Source organism: Lepeophtheirus salmonis, chromosome 7 (genome assembly GCF_016086655.4).
Source record: "Lepeophtheirus salmonis chromosome 7, UVic_Lsal_1.4, whole genome shotgun sequence".
Taxonomy (NCBI): Eukaryota; Metazoa; Arthropoda; class Copepoda; order Siphonostomatoida; family Caligidae; genus Lepeophtheirus; species Lepeophtheirus salmonis.
Genome location: NC_052137.2, coordinates 10,913,055 through 10,935,327, shown reverse-complemented (window position 1 = coordinate 10,935,327; position 22,273 = coordinate 10,913,055). Strand labels below are relative to the sequence as shown.

Genomic DNA, 22,273 nt, shown 5'->3' with positions numbered 1-22,273 from the left:
TTAATATATGGTAGATAATACATACTTGGTCAATTTTTGTTGAAGCAACGGGCAAAGTAGAACAATGCCTCATCGCCCAATGAACCCTTCCCAATTTCTTGTACATTTTTTTGTTAAGTTCTTAGATCGATTTTTAGGGGAGTATTAGAGAATAAGATACTCTTGAATTATGAAATCATACTCTGCAAAATCCAAGAAAAACAATACATACAATTGGGAAAATCCATAAGAAAATGACGCATAGTTCTACTTTGTCCATTGCTTCAACAAAAACCGACCTATTATTTCAAAATAACTATAATTATATTAATTATTTTTTTAGCATTGCAGAAGCCGTCCACTAATTTATATCATTGAGTTATTTTATGAATTTAATAAACTCGTTACTCTTGATTAAATTAAAAATGTCATGCTGTATAATTTATACTTTCATCTATTTAATTAATGAAGCTGCAAAATACTCGTTTTTGATAAGGGCTTTTCAGTTTTTATTATTCTTATTATTTTTTACATCCTCTTCCAATAATATTTATTTGAAAGAAAATAGTTTTAAGTTAATTTAATCTTGAGGAAAATATATTTATACTCAAGGGAAGAAGTGTTTTGTTTTTTGGAAAGGTTAATCGTAATATAAGCCTTCATAAGCAAAGTCATTATTCATCAATACTTTGCCAATAGATCATTACAAGAAGATATGGGGGAAACGGAACTAAACAGAGAGATTGGCTTAATGTCTGGGATTTCTATGGTCGTTGGAACAATTATTGGATCAGGGATATTCGTAAATACAGGACAGGTTCTCCTTAAATCGGGCTCTATTGCCATGTTCTTTATTGTTTGGACCACTTGTGGACTTTTAGCAACAATTGGTGCATTGACTTTCGTGGAACTTGGTACAATTATACCCCTGTCAGGTGGTTCTTATATGTATGTATGAATCATTATCATTTCTAATTTGCCTCACTCATCTCATATCTATCTCTGTCGTACATAAATGTTTTATTTAAGATATATAATGAAAGGACTTGGTGATATTCCGGCGTTTCTCTCAGCATGGATATCTGTCCTTATTACACGTCCAGCTCAAGCATCCATCATCTGCAAATGCTGTGCACAGTACATTATATCCTTATTCTTAACAGGAAATGAGGTTTACTACTATAAATTCCTGGCTGAGTCATTCTTTTCTGCAGCCCTTCTTTGTTGAGTATTTAGAACAGCTTGCAAGTTTTACAATAAGCTTCAGTACATAACCAAACTATGCTACACTTACACTAGGTATTCTTCTCTACACGAATTACAAAAGTGTTCGTTGGTCACTCAGAATACAAAACACGCTCACATGGGGGAAAATGTTAGCAATTTTCATAATTATCATTGGAGGTTTTTACAATCTTTATTTAGGTAAAGAATCTAAGCTTTTTAGGGAATTGTAGGGATTGTATCAAAATGATTTATCCATGTAAAAATATATATATTTGAAAGGAAAATGGAAGAATCTAATGTTGGGATTTGAGCACATTGAGGGCACTCAATCAACACCAACCTCATTTGCATTAGCCTTCTATTTGTGTTTGTTTGCTTTTGACGGGTGGAATCAATTGAGCTTAATAGTAGAGGAAATTCAAAATCCTACGAGGTGAGGCGATCAGATAAGCATTCATTAAAGGTTGATGGTCAAATATTAGTGTTATAATCATAGAAGTCTAACATTTAAAGTTTATACTTAAAAAAAGAGAAAATCAGACTGTTATTTACATCCGTTAGATCCATTATATTGTAAAAGTTGGAAAACACAATTATTCATGATGAATGAAATGAGTTTCCAAGCTTCCTTCTTTTAAGTAAATATTTGAGTTACGTCAATTTGGCTCTCACCTCAAGACATTTATATTAAAGCAATGGTTAACATTTTTACCTCCATTACCCAATTTGAGAATATCAAATAAGCAATTTCTTCCCTGATTTTTTGCTCTTACATATAAATACATATTCATATACAAGTATATTCTTAATAGAATGACTTGTATAAAAAAATATATATATATTTATAAATGTAATCGATATTTTAATATAAAAGAAATTGATATTTACTATTTTTTTAGATTTAGTATTAGTATTTTTTTTTTAAATAGCGTTTTATACGAGACCCCAGAACGTTCCAAATTCCCTACTGGGGGGTGAGGGGGGAGATCCACCCCTCCCCTCCGGTTACAAAGCACTGTATTTGAGTGTTTCCTTTTTGTGTTAAGTTTTTTTACGACATTGTAGTCTTTTTGACTGGGAAGCATACAAAAACCCTATCTTTTCATATGCTTTATTTTATTTCTTTTACACTTTCACTATGAAAAAGGTCATTTTTGGGTCAAAAATTGGCTAAGAAAAAAAATAAAAATTTTTTAATTTGTAAGGAACAGCAACTTTGCCTTAAATTTGGAAATGGTTAGAAAACGTGAAGTGATCACGAATAAAATAATTAAAATGTATTAATTTCAAAATTTAAATATACTAATAAACACTACTATTTTTCATTGTTAGTTATAGATCATTACTACTTTCTTGACGTACCCCAAGAACTGTTTAAACTTGTCCCATTCATGAAGAAACTTGAAACAAAAATTCATGACATTTCAATTGATATTATAGCATACATATAATATCATAATTTATGATATAAAATACCTACCAAAAGTTGCATTTTATTTCAAATTTTGCAAAAAAAAAAATCATGTTTCAATCCTTCTTCTTGAAACTGCGTAACATGCCCAAAAATGAATTTTGTTTCATCTCATCTACTTCAAATGCATCTCAAACAACTTAGATTTCACATGAAAATAATGTGTTTTTATTTTGTATATAAAATAATAAGACAATAATATTTGGCTTATAACTTTAACTAAGAAATTCCACAAGACGTCTGAATATGACTATGTTTGCTATAGAAAGGTTTTACATATATGTATTTATTTAAAGTACATGTAATATGCACAAAACTGTTTGAGAAATGTTATTGTCTTATTTTTTCATCTACTAAAAAAATGTTTACATTAATATATTTTTCCCCCATTAATGAATCAAGTTCAGACAGTTTTGAGGCACGCTGAGACAGTATATATATACGTACATATATACTGGCCTTTTCTGTAAAAAAATCATGTTATCTCTAAGAAAAAACATAAAATAAGACAACAGATAGAAACAGTATATGTAAATTGGCAAAATAGTATTTTTATATTATCTCCAGTTGAAAATAACGTAATTTCTTACAAAAATGGGGCACTCCAATGTCGACACAATAAGTACATAAATAGGTATTTTGATCATTCCTCATCTTTTATGCAATAGAAATCTTCCTTTGGCCATTTGCATTGGCCTTCCTCTTGTCACAATTTTATATGTTCTCACAAATATATCCTATTTGACGGTCATTTCTCCAACTGAGCTCTATGAAAAAGACGCAATTGCTCTATTATGGGCAAGAAGAGTATTCAACTTTTGGGGGTTAGAGAACTATGCACCCATTATCATGGCATTGTTTGTGGCTATGTCTACATTCGGGTCAGCAAATGGAACTCTTTTTTCGACAGGGAGGTAATTCCGTTATCAAATCAGCATTGAAATGAAATCACCTTCTCTATGAAATATTCAGATTAATGTACTCTGTTGGAAGAAATGGTCACCTCCCAAGGATCCTCTCCTTTATTCACATCAATAACTTGACTCCAAGTGTGTCCCTAATATTCTCAGTATGTGATTTAAGTACAATTAATTTATTATTTGGGTGTTTATTGTTTTCCCTTTCACAATTTTAGAGTATGATATCCGTTATAATGGTATTATTTCTAGATATAGAAAACTTGATAGACATTTTTTCATTTGCTCAATGGGGGATTTATGGATCTGCATTCCTAAGTTGTATTGTCTTGAGATGGAAATACAGAGATGTCATTAGGCCTTTCAAAGTATATAACTTACTGTACCCCTACAAATCTACCTAACAAAATATTTTTTTATTCAAGGTATGGATCATTATTCCAATTGTCATGACTTTCCTCACACTCTACCTTTTAGTCGTCCCTATTATTACAGATCCACGTGCAGAGTATCTTTATGTAATCTTTTGTTTATCTATAGGTTTAGTATATTATGGACCATTCGTATGGAAAAATATAACAATACCCGGGAGTGAGCACATTGTAAAAACTTTACAAAAAGTGGCCTTAATTACAGCTCCACCAGATGATTACCTGGAATTTATGAAGTGAAGAACAAAATGACAAATCATACCTTCAATCTGTTTATGCACAAGCACTTCTCTATGTTCTATAAATAATATTTTGTGGATTTTTTCAAAACACATCTGTTGATATGTACAATATTCTATTATTGAGTATAATCGTGAATTAATCAAGTCTCAGAAGTAAAAATGTTATGAGAGAGAGTCGCAAAGAATAAAGAAGGCTTATCAATGTCAAATAGTGCAATGAACAACTAATATCTACTATGCGTAATGAATTCTATTTAATATGTATTGAACTAAGGGAATCATTAATTCAATAAATCAAATTTTATCAATCTCATTTACAAAATTCTGGACTTATATATATATCACTAGTATTGTGTCGATCCTTATTTATTCGGTACAGATAAGTCCTATGTTAGGACCGGTTCAAGGGGCATCCACAGTGGGTAGGGTGGAGGGGCAGTAGCCCCCCCCCCCAATTATTGAAATATTGTTCTTTATTAGGTAGAATAATTTTTATTTGAAATGTAATTTAACTTTTCAATTTTTCTTTCACAAAAAATTAATTTTCTGTTCTGTATTTTTGAAATTTTTTGTGAATAGCTGTGGGTTTTTGAAATTTAAAAAAGAATTAATTTTTCTAATTTATTAGAAAAAGAAATTAATGTTTGGATTTTTTTTCAAAAAAATGCCAAAATCAAAGCCCCCTTACCAAATATATATATATATAATCTTGCGGACGCTATATTGGTTTTTGTGATCGGTCCTTAAGACTGTCAATCCTTATTACTCTCTATATACAGGGTGAGGACTGAAAAATTAGAAAATTGACAAAGTCGTTTTCCCTTCTCCATATTTTTTTGCCATTTTGCCATATGTGGCATTTTTATAGCAAAATTTTAATCAAAAGTTGGCAATTTAACAATTTTCTACACTTTTTATTCAATATTCTGAATTATGGCTGCAATACGGGGACGAACAGAAGCACAGCCTGATTTGATGAAATCAGAGAACAAGTTGTTCCACTCTTCCGTGATAACAGCCTTCAAAGCATCGTCATTCGGGTGATAATTCTTGTTCGTCCTGCCCTCCAAGACGCTTCAAAAAGTGAAATCCATGAGGTCCACTTCGTGTGAGGACGAAGGCCAGAAGGCAGCTATGTTCTCCTTGCAGAATTGATGTACCTTCTTGGGCATGTGTACCGGGGCGCTGGCATAGGTAATTCCATATTTGTCCCTGAGGAAATGCTCTTCATCATGACAAGACATGGTATCTGGGGACCTTATAGTAGAAATCCGTGTTGACTTTCTCAATTTCCTCGTTAACCATGGCACGAACTCGGTACTCCTCTTCCTGTTATGGCCTCCGCTTCCAAGCTTCCTGGAGACCGTGTCAGAGTTTTTCATAAACTCCTGGTCTTGTAGACAGTGGCCAGGGACACATTTACAATAGCCAAGATCTCCTCGGCATCGACTTGTGCGCGGTGGAGATCGTACACCCTCTGCCGTTTTCTTGTTACTCAGACATTTTTGATCGCACAAAAATATAACTAACTTCAATTTGTAGCTTTTTGTCAGCTCTTTCGAATGGCGCCAAGTATAAATTTGTCAGACTTTTAAGGCTGAGGCTACATGGGCTTCAAAAGGATTCTAATTTTTGAGTCCTAACCCGGTAGAACTGATTAAACAAAGTTGCATAATAATAATAATCAAGAACCAAACTTTATAAGCTTTTAGGAAAGAACTGGGCCGGACCTAGACTGATATGGACTGAACTGCAGTCTCCATTCCTAAATAAATTATTTATTTTGTCCAATCTAGTCTTAAGACCTGTCCTAACAGAAACTTTGGAATGGTTCATAGTAAAATCAGTGCTAGAAATGATTAAAGAAGAAGAAATAAAGTTAGTACCAAGGGGCTAGAGGGGACAAAAAAATGCAAAGTAAATTTGCATGTTGATCGATAGCACTAACACACAACATCGATTAGTAGATAATGCTATCATTATACTTAGGATTTGTATGCGATCGCTCAAAAAAAGTGATCACCTTTGTGGAAAAAATTGCTCCTTGGGTTCTGTTTTGTTTGAAAATTGCTGGGATTTTTTTTCTAGGCTGGTATGAAATAAAACGAGAAACTTGGATTCTTGATAGATTACACAGCAGCTTTTCATGATTCATTGATAATATTTTTCGAGGGAAAATACAACTTAAAAAAACCTTTCATTAAACTCTCTTTTTGGAGGTAAAACTATGTGTATGATACAATCCGAGTTATGACTACATGATCGGATATGTGAGGAGCTAGATTCCTACCATAGCCAATTAGAGGAAGGGGAAATTTGGCGCAAAATTAACCTTTGAATAATCCCTCTTGAATCTTACAAAAAGGAAAATAATTTTGCACACAATTTTTACAACGCTGATCATTTATTTATGCAAAAGGTTGTATATATAATCCATCTATGCATCCATCTAAAAAATTTTTTGAAGATCTTACCAACTTCGAATTTGCTTCAATTACTCATGTGGATGTCTTTTAGTATGTTTGAAACTACCAGTACTGATCGAAAGCAAAAATTATTGGGAGAAAATATTTTTAAAATCTTGATTTGTCTATTCAATATAGCAAAACTTTTGAATAAATTATGACAATTAATAAAGCAAGACTAATTGCGTTAAATTATCCTCATAAAACTGTATTTTTCTTGAAATTCATTAGCTCAATTTGTATATTTTGGGTGCTCATTTTTCAAAAAAAATTTGAAGATTTTTTTTTTATCATTTTGGCCAAAAAATTTGCTCAAATATCATAATTCGTTTGCTAATCTAATGAGTAACAAAAAAACCTACATTCACAAAAAAATGGCAGACTAAGTAACCTAACTTAACCTATAATCAAGGTTTTGTGATTGGGAGGAGTCTAGTTGAATGACTCAACATTGATAGATTTATACATAAGACTACTGAATAATGCTGGAGGTAGTACCCCTGGCCCCTGTTGAATACAACCCGATGTCACGTCAGTTGCTCAAAGATTTTCCATTTAAATTATATGGATCTGTAATAAACGCATCAAGTATTATCTAGAATAATTACTTTTTATGTGTTTGTTCTAATTTTTGGTGACTTGTTTTGTTTATGACAAAGCATAATTGTCTTCATATTATTTTAAACAGTTATTCCTTATGAAAAGTCACTATCAAATATATATATATTTTTTTTTTTTTCATCATCAACAACAACAAAAAATATATACATATATTTTATATATTTTGATGAATTGGGTTGAATTAAAATTCCCCGATACACAATTGGAATAATTTTATTGGAAGATTAATCGTTTTTGAATAGGGAAAAGTACCGAATATAAATTAAATACAAGTTATGTAACTAATATATTATTACATTAATACGTATTAGTTGAGAAAATGTCATTAATTTCAATCAAGCATGAATCAACGCATTAATACACTATATTTAATTAATAATTATGTTATGATTGATTTTACCTCAAGAAACATAAAAGTGACCTTTTTACTCCAAAATTTATATAAAAAGCAAACTTGTATAATATATTGTACTATCAATAAACTTTGATAGCTTAGTAAATATACGAAATTATTTTTTAAAATAGGAAATCCTAAATAACATTTAACAAATTAATTAATTTAAATTTAAAGGTGCCTGTCTACATTTTAAGACAGACTATGATTTTTATCATTGTCAACAAGAATGAGGAATTTATTCCATTTTAAGGCATTTTCTCCAACTAAGAAAAATATATAGAAATTCACTTAAATAGCATTAAATTTTGTAAACATGTATCTATAAACTATTTTTGTGTTTTTACCTTAATTTAGATCTTTCAAGAGGAAAAGTAACACTTAAACATCTACAGAATAGAGACTCAAAACTTGCAGTGACATGAATAAATTTTGAAAAAAATATTTTTTATAGAATCAAGAAAAGACAACTCAAAACCAATTTGTGATATGCTTAAATACTAGCTTTAGCTATATATTGTATTAAATATGTCCTTTGACTAGCAATAATAGTAATCATACGACGGCGAACAGATTGTCAGCTCTTGATGATGAAAGCCGTATCCATGGGGTATCACGTCCTCATCATGTTAGCTCGGAGCGAATCCAAATTTTTATGAAAGATGCGGCAGACATTGTTCTACAAGGCGACTCAAACTTCAAAGTCCAAGGGGCTGTGGTAAGGGCTGGAGGCAGGCCAGAAGTCCGCCATATTCTTGCTGCAAAAGTTTTACTTCTTCTTGGCTGTATGAGGTTGTACTGCCCTTCTTGATGTTGTAGGCAAACTGGATGTACCCGCTAACGGTATTTGTAACCTCCTCAGCACTTGCTCCGGTACGGAAGAGATCGCGCACGTGTTTCCTTTTTTGTTGTTACTCTGACATCTTTTCCACTTAGAGACATAGAATACAAACAAAACTTATTTATTTTTATTCAAGCTGTCATTTGGTTGCGTAATAAAACTAAATAATTAAAAAACGAGGATAAAGTCGTCATTAAATTCTTTCGCAAGTATTGGGTCCTCTCTCTCTCTCTCTGTAGATATTGTTTTAAAAAAAAGTAACAATTTTGGGTTGTTAAGATCATTTTCAAATTTTTCAGGGTAAAAGCAATAAGAGGCATAGGACCCCAAGAGCAAAAAAAAAATTATTCTTCAATATACATATGTAATTAGACCTTGGAAATGTACGAAGGAGAAGTTACCCGTTCAATTGTTTAAAGAAAAATTATTTTTAAAATGTGCCTCGTTCTATTGCTATCAGACGAAGAAAGTTTTCAAAAAACTAATTACATATATCCTTCCCTATCTGGAAATGATGATGCACAACAATTAACAATATAATAAGTAGGTATACATATACGGTTTTGCTAAAAAAAATTGTCTTCATCTGTTGCATAAATATAACCTTTGCTCATTATAACAACAAATGTACGGTACAGGGTAATGCATGGAAATTGGAAAACTCTTGTTCACTCTCATAACTCGAGGTTGTGTGTACCAATTTCAAAGCTTGAAATTGCATGAAATACTTCTGAGTGTATGTTTCTTTTCCTTCATCGCAATCAATACTATTAAAACAAGGTTGAACAACAAAAAAAATCGTATGGCAATGACGCAGATTTATTAAGTAACTCTCCCTTTCTCGTGACGTCATTCGGTACATTTGTTTGGATAAATGTTATACATAAAAAGTAACAAAAGTAGTAATTTAAATTTATTTTCCCCATTCATTCCTTATTTAGTAACACAATATTCAGGCTTTTCAATTATTCTCTATAGTTGTTTTCCTGTATTTGGGGTACCAATTACTTTATCCGTTATGTTAGTAAATTTTCAATTAGAACATAAAATCGTTGCAAATTTTACAAGTGCAAGGACATTTAATTAAGCTGAAGGTTTCTGGAGTGAAACTAAAATGTCAAATATGTTTTAATTCTGGAGAAATGAAGCATTATATCATGAAATTAAAACTTTTGAATATGAAAGGACTCTCAAAAAAGCCATGCAAGACCTTCTTCCATTAGAAGTAAAAATTGAAGAGAATGAGAAGGCCCCATTTGCAGAAGACAAAAATGAAGATAAGTTTTCCAAAATTTATAAACCGATCCGACTTCTATCCGAAAAACAAATTGAAGAGGTTAGTGAGACCCTAATTGTAGAAAAAAAGCGTCCGGAGTTAGCAATGATCGGGTAAATGGTCTTGTCGAACAAGTACAGACCGATTATTCGTATAAAGAAAACGTATGTTCTATTTTAGAAAGTAATAATACAAAGGATGGAGAAGACAGAAAGCTAAAGAAACAATCCAAGCCTCATTTGGACGTCCATACAATTCTGGAGCGTCGTACTCATGCTTCCTATGCGGGAAAAAGAAGTAAACCGGATATAGATCTTTCCCTGTAATTGAGAAGAAACAGGTCAAAGAGCTCTGAGTCTGGTGGTTCTCAATAGTTGGTGGACCACTCCTTTTGTCTTCCCCCCACCCTCATTGTTTTACAATTAAGCTTTCAGATATTTTAATACTAAGGCAAAATTCAATTTTTGAGTTCTTATCGTCTTTTGTTACTTTTTCTAAATTAGGATAATGTGCTCAAACACAATTCAAATTAAAGTTACAAATTTTTTACCGAGCCAACGTATTCATATTAATAAGCAAGCAGTTGATAAAGCCCATTCTAGCTTAAGAATTGGTAGAATAATTTCTTTCAATATCAGATGAGGAAGGGATAGACTATTCGGAAAGGCACTTATGAAACGCTTACTCTCTTCCAAACCTAACATTATATGCCTACCAGACGTTAAATCAATCTTCTTTGTATAATTATTTATGTTACTCGTGCCTGACTCCTGATTTTTTTAATTTTTTTCTAGTTCTGGTTTATGCAGAGGGGAATTAACATTTATTTTAAGAAAAATTAAGAACCCTGTATTTTTAAAAGTGTACATAGGGTCAGGGGAGGGGATTTATTCTTAATATAAACTGCAAGTTTTGATTTTTTTTTGATTTTCTTCTAACTAACGCTTATAGTCCCAATCAAAAGTCATCGTAGTTTTTTTCAAGCAATTATCAACGACCAAGGAAAAGACTTAATCTCACTCTTTTTAAATGGAAATCTCAACGTCGATCTTGGTGCATAGAGATACTATTCAAATAAACATAATAAGCTAAAGTTAATCTTAAAACTAGATTTGGTAGATATAATAAGGGATCAGAACTTTAACTGTTTTCATGGAGAAGGATAGGCCAGTCTTCTAGGATTTATTAGGCATCTGTATCCCAAATACTGTTTTTAAAGATTAGAAATGCATCTTACCCTTTGAACCAGCTCAGATAATTATTTATCTTGAAATGCGTAGTGTAACATCACATAATGGTTATAATGTACCGAAATGGATATTGGAGGTAGATGAATTTAAAGAGCTTATTCGTTATAGACTCAGGTGTAATTTTCATTTGTTCTATCTCGGATACAAGAGCAGCTGATGTTCTTAAGTTTTGCTTAATTCAAACGAGTAATAAAATTGTTAAGTGGTGTTAGAAAAAGTCATGGGAGTTTTAAGAAAACTTTGTCGAATGTTTGGATATTTTGGAAATCTTTCACTTCGGGTATCGTCAATACTAAGAGGATATCAGATATAGTAAAAGAAGTGAGAGGAAAAAAAATCCAATTGAAAATAAAAAAAAGTCTGAGACTTAAAAAGCAGAAGCAGAATGAGAGATGTGGAACTTCGAAAATTACTAAAAGAATTCACAGTAGTAAAACTTTTACAAAGCTCGAAGATATTTTAAGTTTCCACAGAGATTTTCAATACACGGTCGGAGTTCTAATTTTCCTAAGAAAACAAGGTTTCATTCCAGTACTATTATTTCTCATTAGACAAGAAATATTTCAAAGATAACAATACTGGATCCGGATAGAATTGGAGGGAAATTTTTAACCACTTTTAGCTGTGAAATTACGCCTTATTTATTATGTATTGGATGGGTGATAGAAACGTAGAAAAATATCTGTTACATACAGGGTGTTGCATAAAAATTGGAACACTCCTGTAACTCCTATAACTCAAGGGTGAGTAAACCCATTTCAATGCTTGAAATTGCATGATAAAATTCTAAGTTTATGTTTATTTTCCTTCATTATACGTAATGCTATTAAACAAGCTTAGTCTACAAGAAAATTGTAGGGTAAACACTGCATATTTATTACGTAAATCTCTCTATCTCTCTCTTTTTGGTGATTTCATTGCTCACATGTGTTTGGGTAAATGTAATACACAATAAGTAAACAATTTAGTCATTAAAATTTATTTTTCCTATTCATTCCTTATACATTAACACTATATTTATGTTTTTAAATTATTCTCTATGTTAGTAAATTTCCAATGAGATCAGAAAATTGTTGCTAACTAACTTTGTTATAATTGTAGTGTTTTACGAACACTACCTAAACACGAAAGTACCGAACCGATAAGAAAAGCTAGTAAAGGAGACGATTGGATTGGGGGTACAATCATAAAGGGAAATATATATTTTTAAGGGCTTACTTATTTAAAAGGATGTACATAGACTGATAATATATATATATTTACATTAGTTGACTCTTCTTGCTAAAAGGTGCATTACTTCACTATGCTTAGAAGGACTCTAGCCAAAGAGTGGACACGCAAGGCAATGAAGGTAGGCTTTAGTAGTTCTCAATTCTGATTGGCTTAAAATTATAAGTTGATACATGTTCCTCCAGCTAGGTACTCAGCCAGTGGGAAGGGGGGAGTGAGTCTCCCCCCTATTGAAAAGAGAAGAATAAGGGCGAGTACATTATGAACTTAGTCTTCCTTGTTTTTCAATTGAATTGTTTATTTTCCCCTTGACCACTCTTTACCTAGAGTCCTTTAGTTAAAACTAATCCCTAACCCATTTATAATAAAAGTAAATAAAAGGCGGGAATACATAACAATAATAACCTCGCACGTCACTTTCACATTACAATTTTGCTCAGATCTCTGCATTTCTTCAGTGGGGGAATAACTTCAACAGAGATTTCCGACCAGCTTCAGCGGTCCAAGAGCACAGTCTACCTCTTCAAATAGCAGCATGTCAGTAGTGATTATGAAGAGAAAGCTCTGAGAGAGAGCTCAGTAAAAAGACTTATAACCCAACTCCATGTAGCTCCCTACGATCCTGACTTGAACCTCCATGACTTTACGTTCTGGTCACCCATAGAGGTAATGTCCTGTACGATCTACTATCTGAACATCCCCACCCTGAAGGACTCTGTCAATTAGCGCTGGGAGGACATGGACGAGAATACTATCTGCAACAGATGTGCAGTCTTTAGATGCCGCCTGTAGGCTATCATCTCCGGCAATGGCAATGAGAAGTAATTATTCTCAAGGAGTGTGTGAAGAAAATTTAAAAAAAAAATGTAGCTCTACCTATTTTTATTCAAATTATAACTGAAATGTATTTTAATTTCCATGCAACACCAAGAAAGTGAGAGCAAAGCTAGTTGGGTCACTTTTAACTTTTTTTTATAATCAGCTTGACGAGTTGTTATTGAGATCTGACTTTCTTTTCTTTTTTTTTTTTTTCAATTTCCTAAACAATATGCAACTTTTGGCACATATTTTTATAACATACTTATTAGTACTTTATCTGTAATATCAATTTTAATGTAGACAATTTTTTAGCCAATATACATCATCGATAGGGCAAGTTTATTGTAGGAAATAATATTATTTATCGGTATAATTGATACAAAATATAATTTAACCCAAATTATGTATAAGTTTTAAATAATCTAATAAACTTATTAATATTTAACATATTTTCGCATATTATATATAGAAAATAAATAATTCAAGTAAACATAAAGGAATTAAAGTGATATCACAAATTGTGTTTTAAGATTGTGGGAATTTTAAATTTTTATATCGAGTCTTTTTGGATAGGTATTTTTTCGTTTTTGTCCAATTTTTATTTTTTATGGGCCCAACTAATGAGAGCCAATTTGCTCCCTTCACTAATTTTTGAATTCAAATACTGATATCACCTCTCCTAAATTAACCCAATACAGGCAGTAGGCTGATTAATTTACCATTCTGTTGATCATATTTTTCCAAACTGCATGCAACATTTATTAAATAATTTATGTTTATCTGTCGCCCAAAGTACGTGAGTGCTCTGAAAAGTTTCCGCCCTCAACGTATAGATGGTAGCAGATGTTAATAAAAGCTACTCACATCTATATAGCATCTGTTGACAGTAACTCATCAAAATCCAAAATAAATGCATTCTAATAATGAATGGTAAAAAATTATAATAATTGTTGTCATTTTTTTACCAAAAAAAAGGGTAAAATTAAAGAAATCAGATTTTGTGTTAATACAGGAAAAAAAGAAAGCTTATTTCTTGACCTTAAAATACCCTATTTATACCCTATTTTATTGTTTGGAAAAAATTTCTCTCTTTTATTTAGTATGAAACCAGCGAATTGCAATTAAATTTATCTATATTAATCAATATCCTAGAGCTGTATGATTACCTGATCTAATAAATAACGTGCGCAAAAATCTGCATTGGGGAAAATTACCATGGAGGAAAATTGACAGATAGGAAAATTGCTCGTATTTAACAATTGACCATTGAAATATCAATAATGTTATTTGCATGTAACGTAGCATCCATAAGAAAAAAGAGTTAAATGGCATAAAAACACAGAAAAAATGCAGTTTTCAATTTGCAAACCGAGGGTTTTAACTATTTTTTGGTATCAGAGGGGTTTCTTGGATGTATTGAATGAATTGACGATAGTTTTTAAGGATCCAGGGGTACCCCCGAATATCCCGCGTAACTCGAAGGCTTCGGAAAATTTCTTAGTATAACAGGGGTTCCTTGAATGTATTGGATGACTTAGCAGTGGTTTTAATAGGATCCAAGGGTACCCCAGTACCCCCTGCAACCGTAGTGGTTGGAACTATTTTTTGATATTAGAAGGGTTCCTTGAATGTATTGTCGGTGATTTTTAGCAATCCCACACTACCCCGGGCCAATGGGATGGCGGAGGGTCTTCATTCATATTTTAAGAGGACCTAAGCTATTTATCTCCGGCCCTTCTTACTTATCTCAATCAATTTCTTAGAAGATTGAATTCAAAAAATTGCAAGGAAATTGTATTGCAATAATATTACTCTCACACTTGAAGGTACTCGCTTGAGGGATGGAACAAATGAATATGTTTAGATATTTGTGGGTAATAGTATTAAGCGTCTTTATAATGTGTTCTCATTAAGTTTGAACAAAATACTAGCAATTTTTCTAACTGACAATTTTTTTATAGCTTAATACATAGCTCTTAGCAATCCCGGATACTGTAGCTAGTATACAAAAAAATATAAAAGATTGGTACATACTAATTAAAGATTACTTGTATTTAGAGTTTTTCTTTCCATTGGTATTCCCCCCAAAAAAATTGAAAGCATATTCATTATACACCTTATATTATTAGCAATAAAAGTTATCATAGCAACAACATGTAAGAGTTAATTAATACTCTTTTATACATTTGTGGCATAAGCTTTTCATAATAGAAAAAAAAACAAATAATCAATTTTAAATATATTCGAAAGTTGCAAACAATACAAACAAAACCAATACTTTCAGGTATACGGGCACATCTAATCATTTGTATAATATAGGATCGGAAAATATTTTGATGTCAGCCATATTTATTAAAGAAGCAGTTTAAAATTCATTTGTCAAATTTCAGACTGATTGATTCGTTCATTCCCTGTTTACTCACAAAGAAAAAAATACATACTCGTATAACATCCATGACTTTTTATTAATATAGAGATTGATATCAATGAAAAAATATAAAAGATTCAAGAAATATTTGCAAAAAATATTGTATAGTCTACTTTTCTATTAAATAATTATTTTGTTTAGAAGATTAAAAAGTATAAAAGAGATGAAAATTTGACTTTAATTACGAGTTAATATAACTCAAAATCTATTCAAAAAGTTTTGTATATAAGCAAAAAATGATAAGAAATTGGAGAGGAAGAAAGCTAGGAAAATTCATTGAGTATTGATTTGAAGGCTTTGAACAGGATTATATAGAAAAACTTTGTCAGAACTTACTTGTAAAATACAAAAACCAATTAATATTAGGATTTAAGCAGTAATGGTCTCAAACAAAGCTAAATTAATAGTTTTTAGAGTTCTTGATGGGATTAAAATTAGCTAAAAAGTATATTAGACTTTTCCAGGTTCAAGCTAAAGTCCAGAATTGAAATATAATTTTCAATCTATGAAGTATGTTTATCCTTGAATTACTTAAAATCTAGATATACTATTCACATTAAGTACAGGAATGGGCGGAAGTTTCCGGACAGGTTTCTAATTGTTTGTTATTTTAAATTTTGTGCGTTTATATTTTTAAACTCTAACTTTACCTGAAAGTACTGTCCATGGACCAAAAATTTTGTTTTATACTTAATCTGTTTAGTTTCACGATGGGGTAATTCCATTATATTTCAACAAATTTTCTAACAATTTTATACTCACCGACGAATAATCAGTAATTTATAAGACCAAATGGTGTCTTCTTCCTGATTCCTTAGGAACACACAACATTTGTTAATGTAGAATTCACCAGAATATTGTATTAATGTCCTCAGTTTGTGGATTTGATTCCAAAAAGCTTATAAAAGAGGTTGCTTGTGACTTAGACAAGAAACACTGCATGAAAATTGTCCAGGCAAATCCAAACTGGAAGAAAATTTCCAGGAATTTGTAAAAGACAAATACGTTTATGAAGACATCTCATTTACACAATGGGGCTCAACTGATAGAACCACCCTCATTACACAGAAATTGCCAATTTCTGAGTATACCACATTATTAAGTTCAAAAATTGATAAAATGAATGTCTATTCTTTAATTGCAAAAATCAATCCACTTACAAGAAAGACCGATAATAAAATATACAATTGGATGAAGGTATTGTACTTGGCGATTTTGCAGAAAATTTCCAATTTTTAATACAAGAGGAAATCCAATCATTTCATTTTTGTAAGAGATATTGTACCCCATAGTTATATACTTCCAAAATGATTGTGGAGATTTACAATCTCGCTCTTTTTGTACTATTTCCTATGATATGCTACATGAGACATGCTTTGTACATTATTATCAGAAAAAGTTTTTCATGTTTTTGTCAACCAATTGCCACAAGTGCTGAAAGTAGAATATCTTTCCGATGGATGTGCTTCCCAGTACAAGAATTACAAAAATTTGTTCAACCGACCTGTTCACAATGAAGATTTCGGAATACAACCCAGTTGGTCTTTCTTTGAAACATGTCATGGGAAGTCTCCTTGTGATGGTGTTGGTGGTGTATTAAAGCGGCAGTTACGTCGTGCTAGTTTAAGCTGTCCAGTTTTAAATTAAATTTTAATCCCCGAACCTGCTTTCAATTACTGCTACAACAATATTAAAGGAGCAACTTTTTTTTCTACATTTTAAATCCAGATGGTTGAGCACAGGCAAAAACTATAAGAAGGCTTTTTGCTAGACAAAACTATTCCAGCATCTAGAAGTTACCATTGATTCGTGCCATTACATGATGAAACAATTGGGTTTAAATGAATTTTTGATAATAAAACCTTACTGGCGAACACTGCTTTTTCAGCAGGTGCAAAAATATACCAACAAATACATTATACTAATGACGTACATAGCAAGCAAGTATGACAATCAATGGTGGAAGTGTATTATAGAAAATGTGAGTGAAAAGCATGCAGAGGTTTTAGTAAGCTTTATGTATCCAGAATCGTCAAGACCATATTTGTGACCACCAAGGGAATATAATTGTTATGTGGATTGTAATTCTATCATCAGAAAAAATGAGTTCTCCATCAACAGTGAATAGCCAATCCTACCATTTGAATAAAGAGGAAATTCAAGATGCAATACGTAATATGTGTAATGCGCTGCTCCAATACTACTCAATATATTTACATAAAAATGTTGTCATTTTTTGTTTGTTTTATTATTATATCCATGTGTATATATTGTTGAACACTATTCCTATTATATGTATTTCAACAAACAAAGCTAATCTCAAGTACACAGAGAATATAGCTGTTAAATAAAAATACTACTCAATAATAACATTAAATTTGCATGGTTGAATTAAAGCTGAAGGAAGTAACTAACATAAATAATTTTTTTGGGTGAAATATGGAACTCTTGAAGATAAAAAACAATCAAAATTTCCTCCAATCCTTCATCCTAAAATTTGGCCATAAAGATATGCCTCTCGAAACATAAAAATATTGAAAATATTGAATATTATTTTACACTGATTATACCATCAAATTCAAACTCATCACCCCAAAAAACATGTAATTTGATACCAAAATATATATCATAAGTATAACCTCTAAAATCAACTAGTGGTTAAGATTTTAAAAAGTGCCATATCTCAAAAACAGGTTGGCCAATTTTAAAATTATTTTTTTAGGTGATCATATTTAATGATACTCTATGCAACAGCCTAGTGAAAATAAATTTTCATCGTAGTGGGGGGTATAAAATTGTTTGAAAATTTGTTTAAATATAATGCCCTAACGGCAATTCTGCCAAATATTCAAATTACTTTCTAATAACAGTTTTAAATTGATACAATTCACATTACCATATTCAAATCAGATGATATTAATTGTTAATAGGTAGTGGTTCCCAAGAAGTGTCTCGTGAGGCACTTTCGAGTGCGCCGTACGATTTGTACCAACGATTCATTATTTGCAATAACTTATAATAATCCAAATAATTCGTTTAATTAAAATAGGTGTGTCAATAAAACTTTATTTGTCTTTTGGTGTGCCTTGGGCACAAAAAGTTTGTGAACCACCGTCTTAGGGAACATGTAATTAATAGATTTTGTGCAATATTATTCTGTTAAGCCTGATAATTAGTTTGAGATTAAACACAGGGCTCTTAAGTTTTTGAACTAATGCTTGCGTGAGATTTTGAGATCTTATTTCAATTTACTACATAAAAGTATATGAAATCGTATTTGAGTAGGGAAAATACCTTTACAAAAAAGGAAGATTTATCTTCTAACGTAATCTCCACACACGAAAGAGATGGCGGTGTCTCTGGGGGAGTCACAGATACATGATGGAAAAAAATATTCTAGCTTATCTTGAGACATAACATCAACCGTCTTGGATTGCAATCTTTAAAAGTATTCTTTGACTATCAAATTATTTGACATTGTCTCATATAAGGTAGACACAGAAAAGGTAATAAATATTTATATAAATTGAGCTAAAATTCAAGCGATTGTATCGCTCTTCTAAAATGGTCAGCGCACTCTTGCTCAAGAATTTTGAGTGGAGCACAATTGAGTGCATCCCACCCATTCCTCATGTTGCTTACACAAAACCAAAAAGCCAAAAAACTTCCAGGCTGGGCTCAAAAAGTGCATCTAAGCACATATTAGGAGGAGGTCTATCAGTAGGAAGGCGATGGACAGGTCATCAAGGACGACCTTAGCTTGAATTCCTAGAAATGGTGAAGGAGTCATCTTCTTGCCACTAAGAGGAAGGACATCAGGTTACAAAGAGTCAATAAAAGCCACCAAATTTGATTTTTATATCAAATCTAGGCATCAGACACTACCTACAACCCAAAAAATAACCGCTGGCTCGCAGAGGACAATGATAATGTTCCTTCTGTGATGAAAACCAAGTTCCCGTACAAAATAATGGTGTTTGGATTGAGAACCAGTGAGGGAAATGTCATGCTGGCTCACATTTTTGACAACAATCTCAATTTGACCTCCTCAGTGTGATTGGACCTTCCTAAGAATGTTGTGATGCCATTACTGGAAGCAACATACCCTCTCAATAAAAATCTTCTTGTATACATCATATATTTCAAATATAATTAATGCTAATATAAACATAAATTATTATTTTACTATTAATTAAATAAATATATCAAACTTACAATTAAACGTAAGTATAATAAATGCAGAACTTTAATTAACTATAGCCACATTAATATAATGTAACATCCAATGATCACTAATCATTAGGAATGTTAAAAGATATTTAACTTTATTTTATGTAGCTTTTTCTCCTGGTTTCAGTGATGACAATATTTTAAATATTTATTTATTAGGAACAGAGTAATTTGATGGTTTCGATCGGAAATTCTGACCTTCCTTCTTCGTATTTTTATTCAATGTTATTGTTTATTTATTTGGCTATGACGTATGTCTTAAATTCATTTTATGTTTTCAGTTTTCACGTTATGAGTAGAAGAGGAGAATAATAGAAGTCTCTATTATTTAGTATTTTTTATGTATGCGATGCGAAGAGGACAATTTGTTATAAAATAATATAAATTAATTATTAAATATTTCATACATATTATAATTGTAAATTAGTTTGAATTAATATGATATATATTATAATTATTAATTAATTAGAATTAACAAAAAGTTGTTTTATATATTTCTTCATGAAAATTAAATAAACTCCTTCAGATTAAAAAATAACTAATTAATATAACTGAAAGCACATACATTTAACTACAAGAATATATTTACACTTATATTAATAGTTATGTAGCAAAAATTATAATTAATTGGAATTATAAAAGTTACTATTGTTATGATTAATAAAAATATAAAGACTACATTGGTATGAACCGGAAATATGCTAAGTGGCTTCATGAAATTTTGTCAGGTGATTGATGGAAAATGGAAAGGAAGTACCACTTCAAAGTATAAACGATTATTTGTGACTTGAATTAATATTACTATTTTTATTAAAATTATATTCGGAATTTATTCCTATCTCTTTTTTTTGTGTATAAAAGCGCCCCCTTTAACATACTTACTAATCATGTATTATTCTTCCAAGATACTTAGAGACAGTCTCTATGTATCTCAGATTCTTCTTTTTTCTATTTATTTAACAATCGTTCTCCTTCTTATCTTCTCATCAGGTGATAACAGGGATACATAAAATTAAGAGTGTAATAATCCTTCAACAGGGATTCCTAAAAATAAGAGTACGATATTCCTTCATACCCTCCATGATATTTAACAGAGTTAACATATCATAAATTCAATCATTGTATTTCCCAAATGCTGCATAATAAAATTTTCGTTTTTTTTTGCTCTTGTCAACTGTCTTAATTCACTCTCTGATTATCTATAAGTATCTTGCTTCTCTTCATCAGCCACATGAGGAATAAATGTTTCGTTACCATTCACTGACCTTATCAAAGCGTCCGTAAATTCTTAATGTCGGTCTACCTGATCCGTGAACTTTCCGATATATTGGTCATTCTTACCGATTTCCATAATTTTACCTGTCCTATCCCATGTAGCTGGATGGACACCATGTTGATTTTGAATCAGCACTAGGTCTTCAATCTTTAAAGGTTTTTTATAATCTTGATCAAGTCGTTATTTTATCATTAGCAGTAATGGCTCTAGCCTTAAGAGCTCTTTCCTTAAATCCTAATCCTCTCACCATTTGGGATCAATTTGTAAATTAGAGCATTTAGGACGAGTTTTGTAAAGTCTGGGAAGGATATCAGACACATGTGTTCCAAAAATTATTTGTGCTTGAGATATTCCAGTCTAAGGATCAGGCATATTTCGCACCCTTAGAATAGCTTTCAAAAATGCATCCGTATTTATCATTATATCTTAATCTCTTAAATATCATTTATTTTCTTTGACGCTCTTAAAATGATTGATTTAAAAGTATCTATCTTTGCAATAATGTTTCATCACTTTTTAAGCATGAAATGACAATTAATTAGTATGTTCAATTAAACTGAAAAATAAGTATATATTTTATTTTATTTGTAAGGTTATAATACGGAGGTTTTGTGCCAATTATTCATCCAGATGTTTAGAAATTCATGATTTTAGACGGGTTACTAAGAAAGAGTGATCCAATGAAATTTCGCCGATTTTAAAACTAAACAATGTGGCGACCTTAATTGCTAGATCTTAATAACCATGAACTTAATTCATGAATACGGAAGGGGGGACATCTGAGTGCCACACCCTTCCCCTTAATAAAATATAATTCTCCAATTTGTCGAAAATATAACGTTTTTTGACTAAAACAAAACGAATGCATATTGTCTAACTTCTCAAAAAGATAACGCTTTTTGTCAAAAAGACGAATGCATATTGTCTAACTTGTCAAAAAGATAACGCTTTTTGTCAAAAAAACGAATGCATGTTGTCTAATTTATTTTTGCCAGAATTTGTCGATTTTAGAAAGAAAAAATCTCTAAGTATTCAACACTTTCCTTAAGAAAAAACCTAGTAACAATCCTGATTTATTTATCTACATAGGCAATAGTTAAGAATGAAATTTAATTGTATCCAATCAAGTATTTAGTTGATTGGAAAAAGGAAAAAACTCTGTTTAATACATTCGTG

General features: G+C 31.3%; 1 protein-coding gene across 1 annotated transcript; it reads left to right on the top strand.

Moving 5' to 3' along the window:
- The first annotated feature begins 598 nt into the window (after positions 1-598).
- On the top strand, positions 599-4,589 carry LOC121121596 (b(0,+)-type amino acid transporter 1). The gene is made up of 9 exons (XM_071890233.1): positions 599-618; positions 679-927; positions 1,009-1,202; positions 1,279-1,404; positions 1,486-1,639; positions 3,346-3,591; positions 3,650-3,746; positions 3,813-3,962; positions 4,020-4,589. Exons 2-9 carry the CDS (start codon positions 695-697, stop codon positions 4,263-4,265), a joined length of 1,446 nt encoding a protein of 481 aa, XP_071746334.1. The 5' UTR covers positions 599-618; positions 679-694; the 3' UTR covers positions 4,266-4,589.
- Positions 4,590-22,273: the final 17,684 nt, after the last annotated feature.

Bases quoted from the DNA above. Each gene is read 5' to 3' on its own strand.
- LOC121121596 (XM_071890233.1), top strand. From the start codon at position 695: ATGGGGGAAACGGAACTAAACAGAGAGATTGGCTTAATGTCTGGGATT. The intron at 928-1,008 runs GTATGTATGAAT...GTTTTATTTAAG, and splicing joins CTGTCAGGTGGTTCTTATAT to ATATATAATGAAAGGACTTG. The intron at 1,405-1,485 runs GTAAAGAATCTA...TATATTTGAAAG, and splicing joins TTTTTACAATCTTTATTTAG to GAAAATGGAAGAATCTAATG.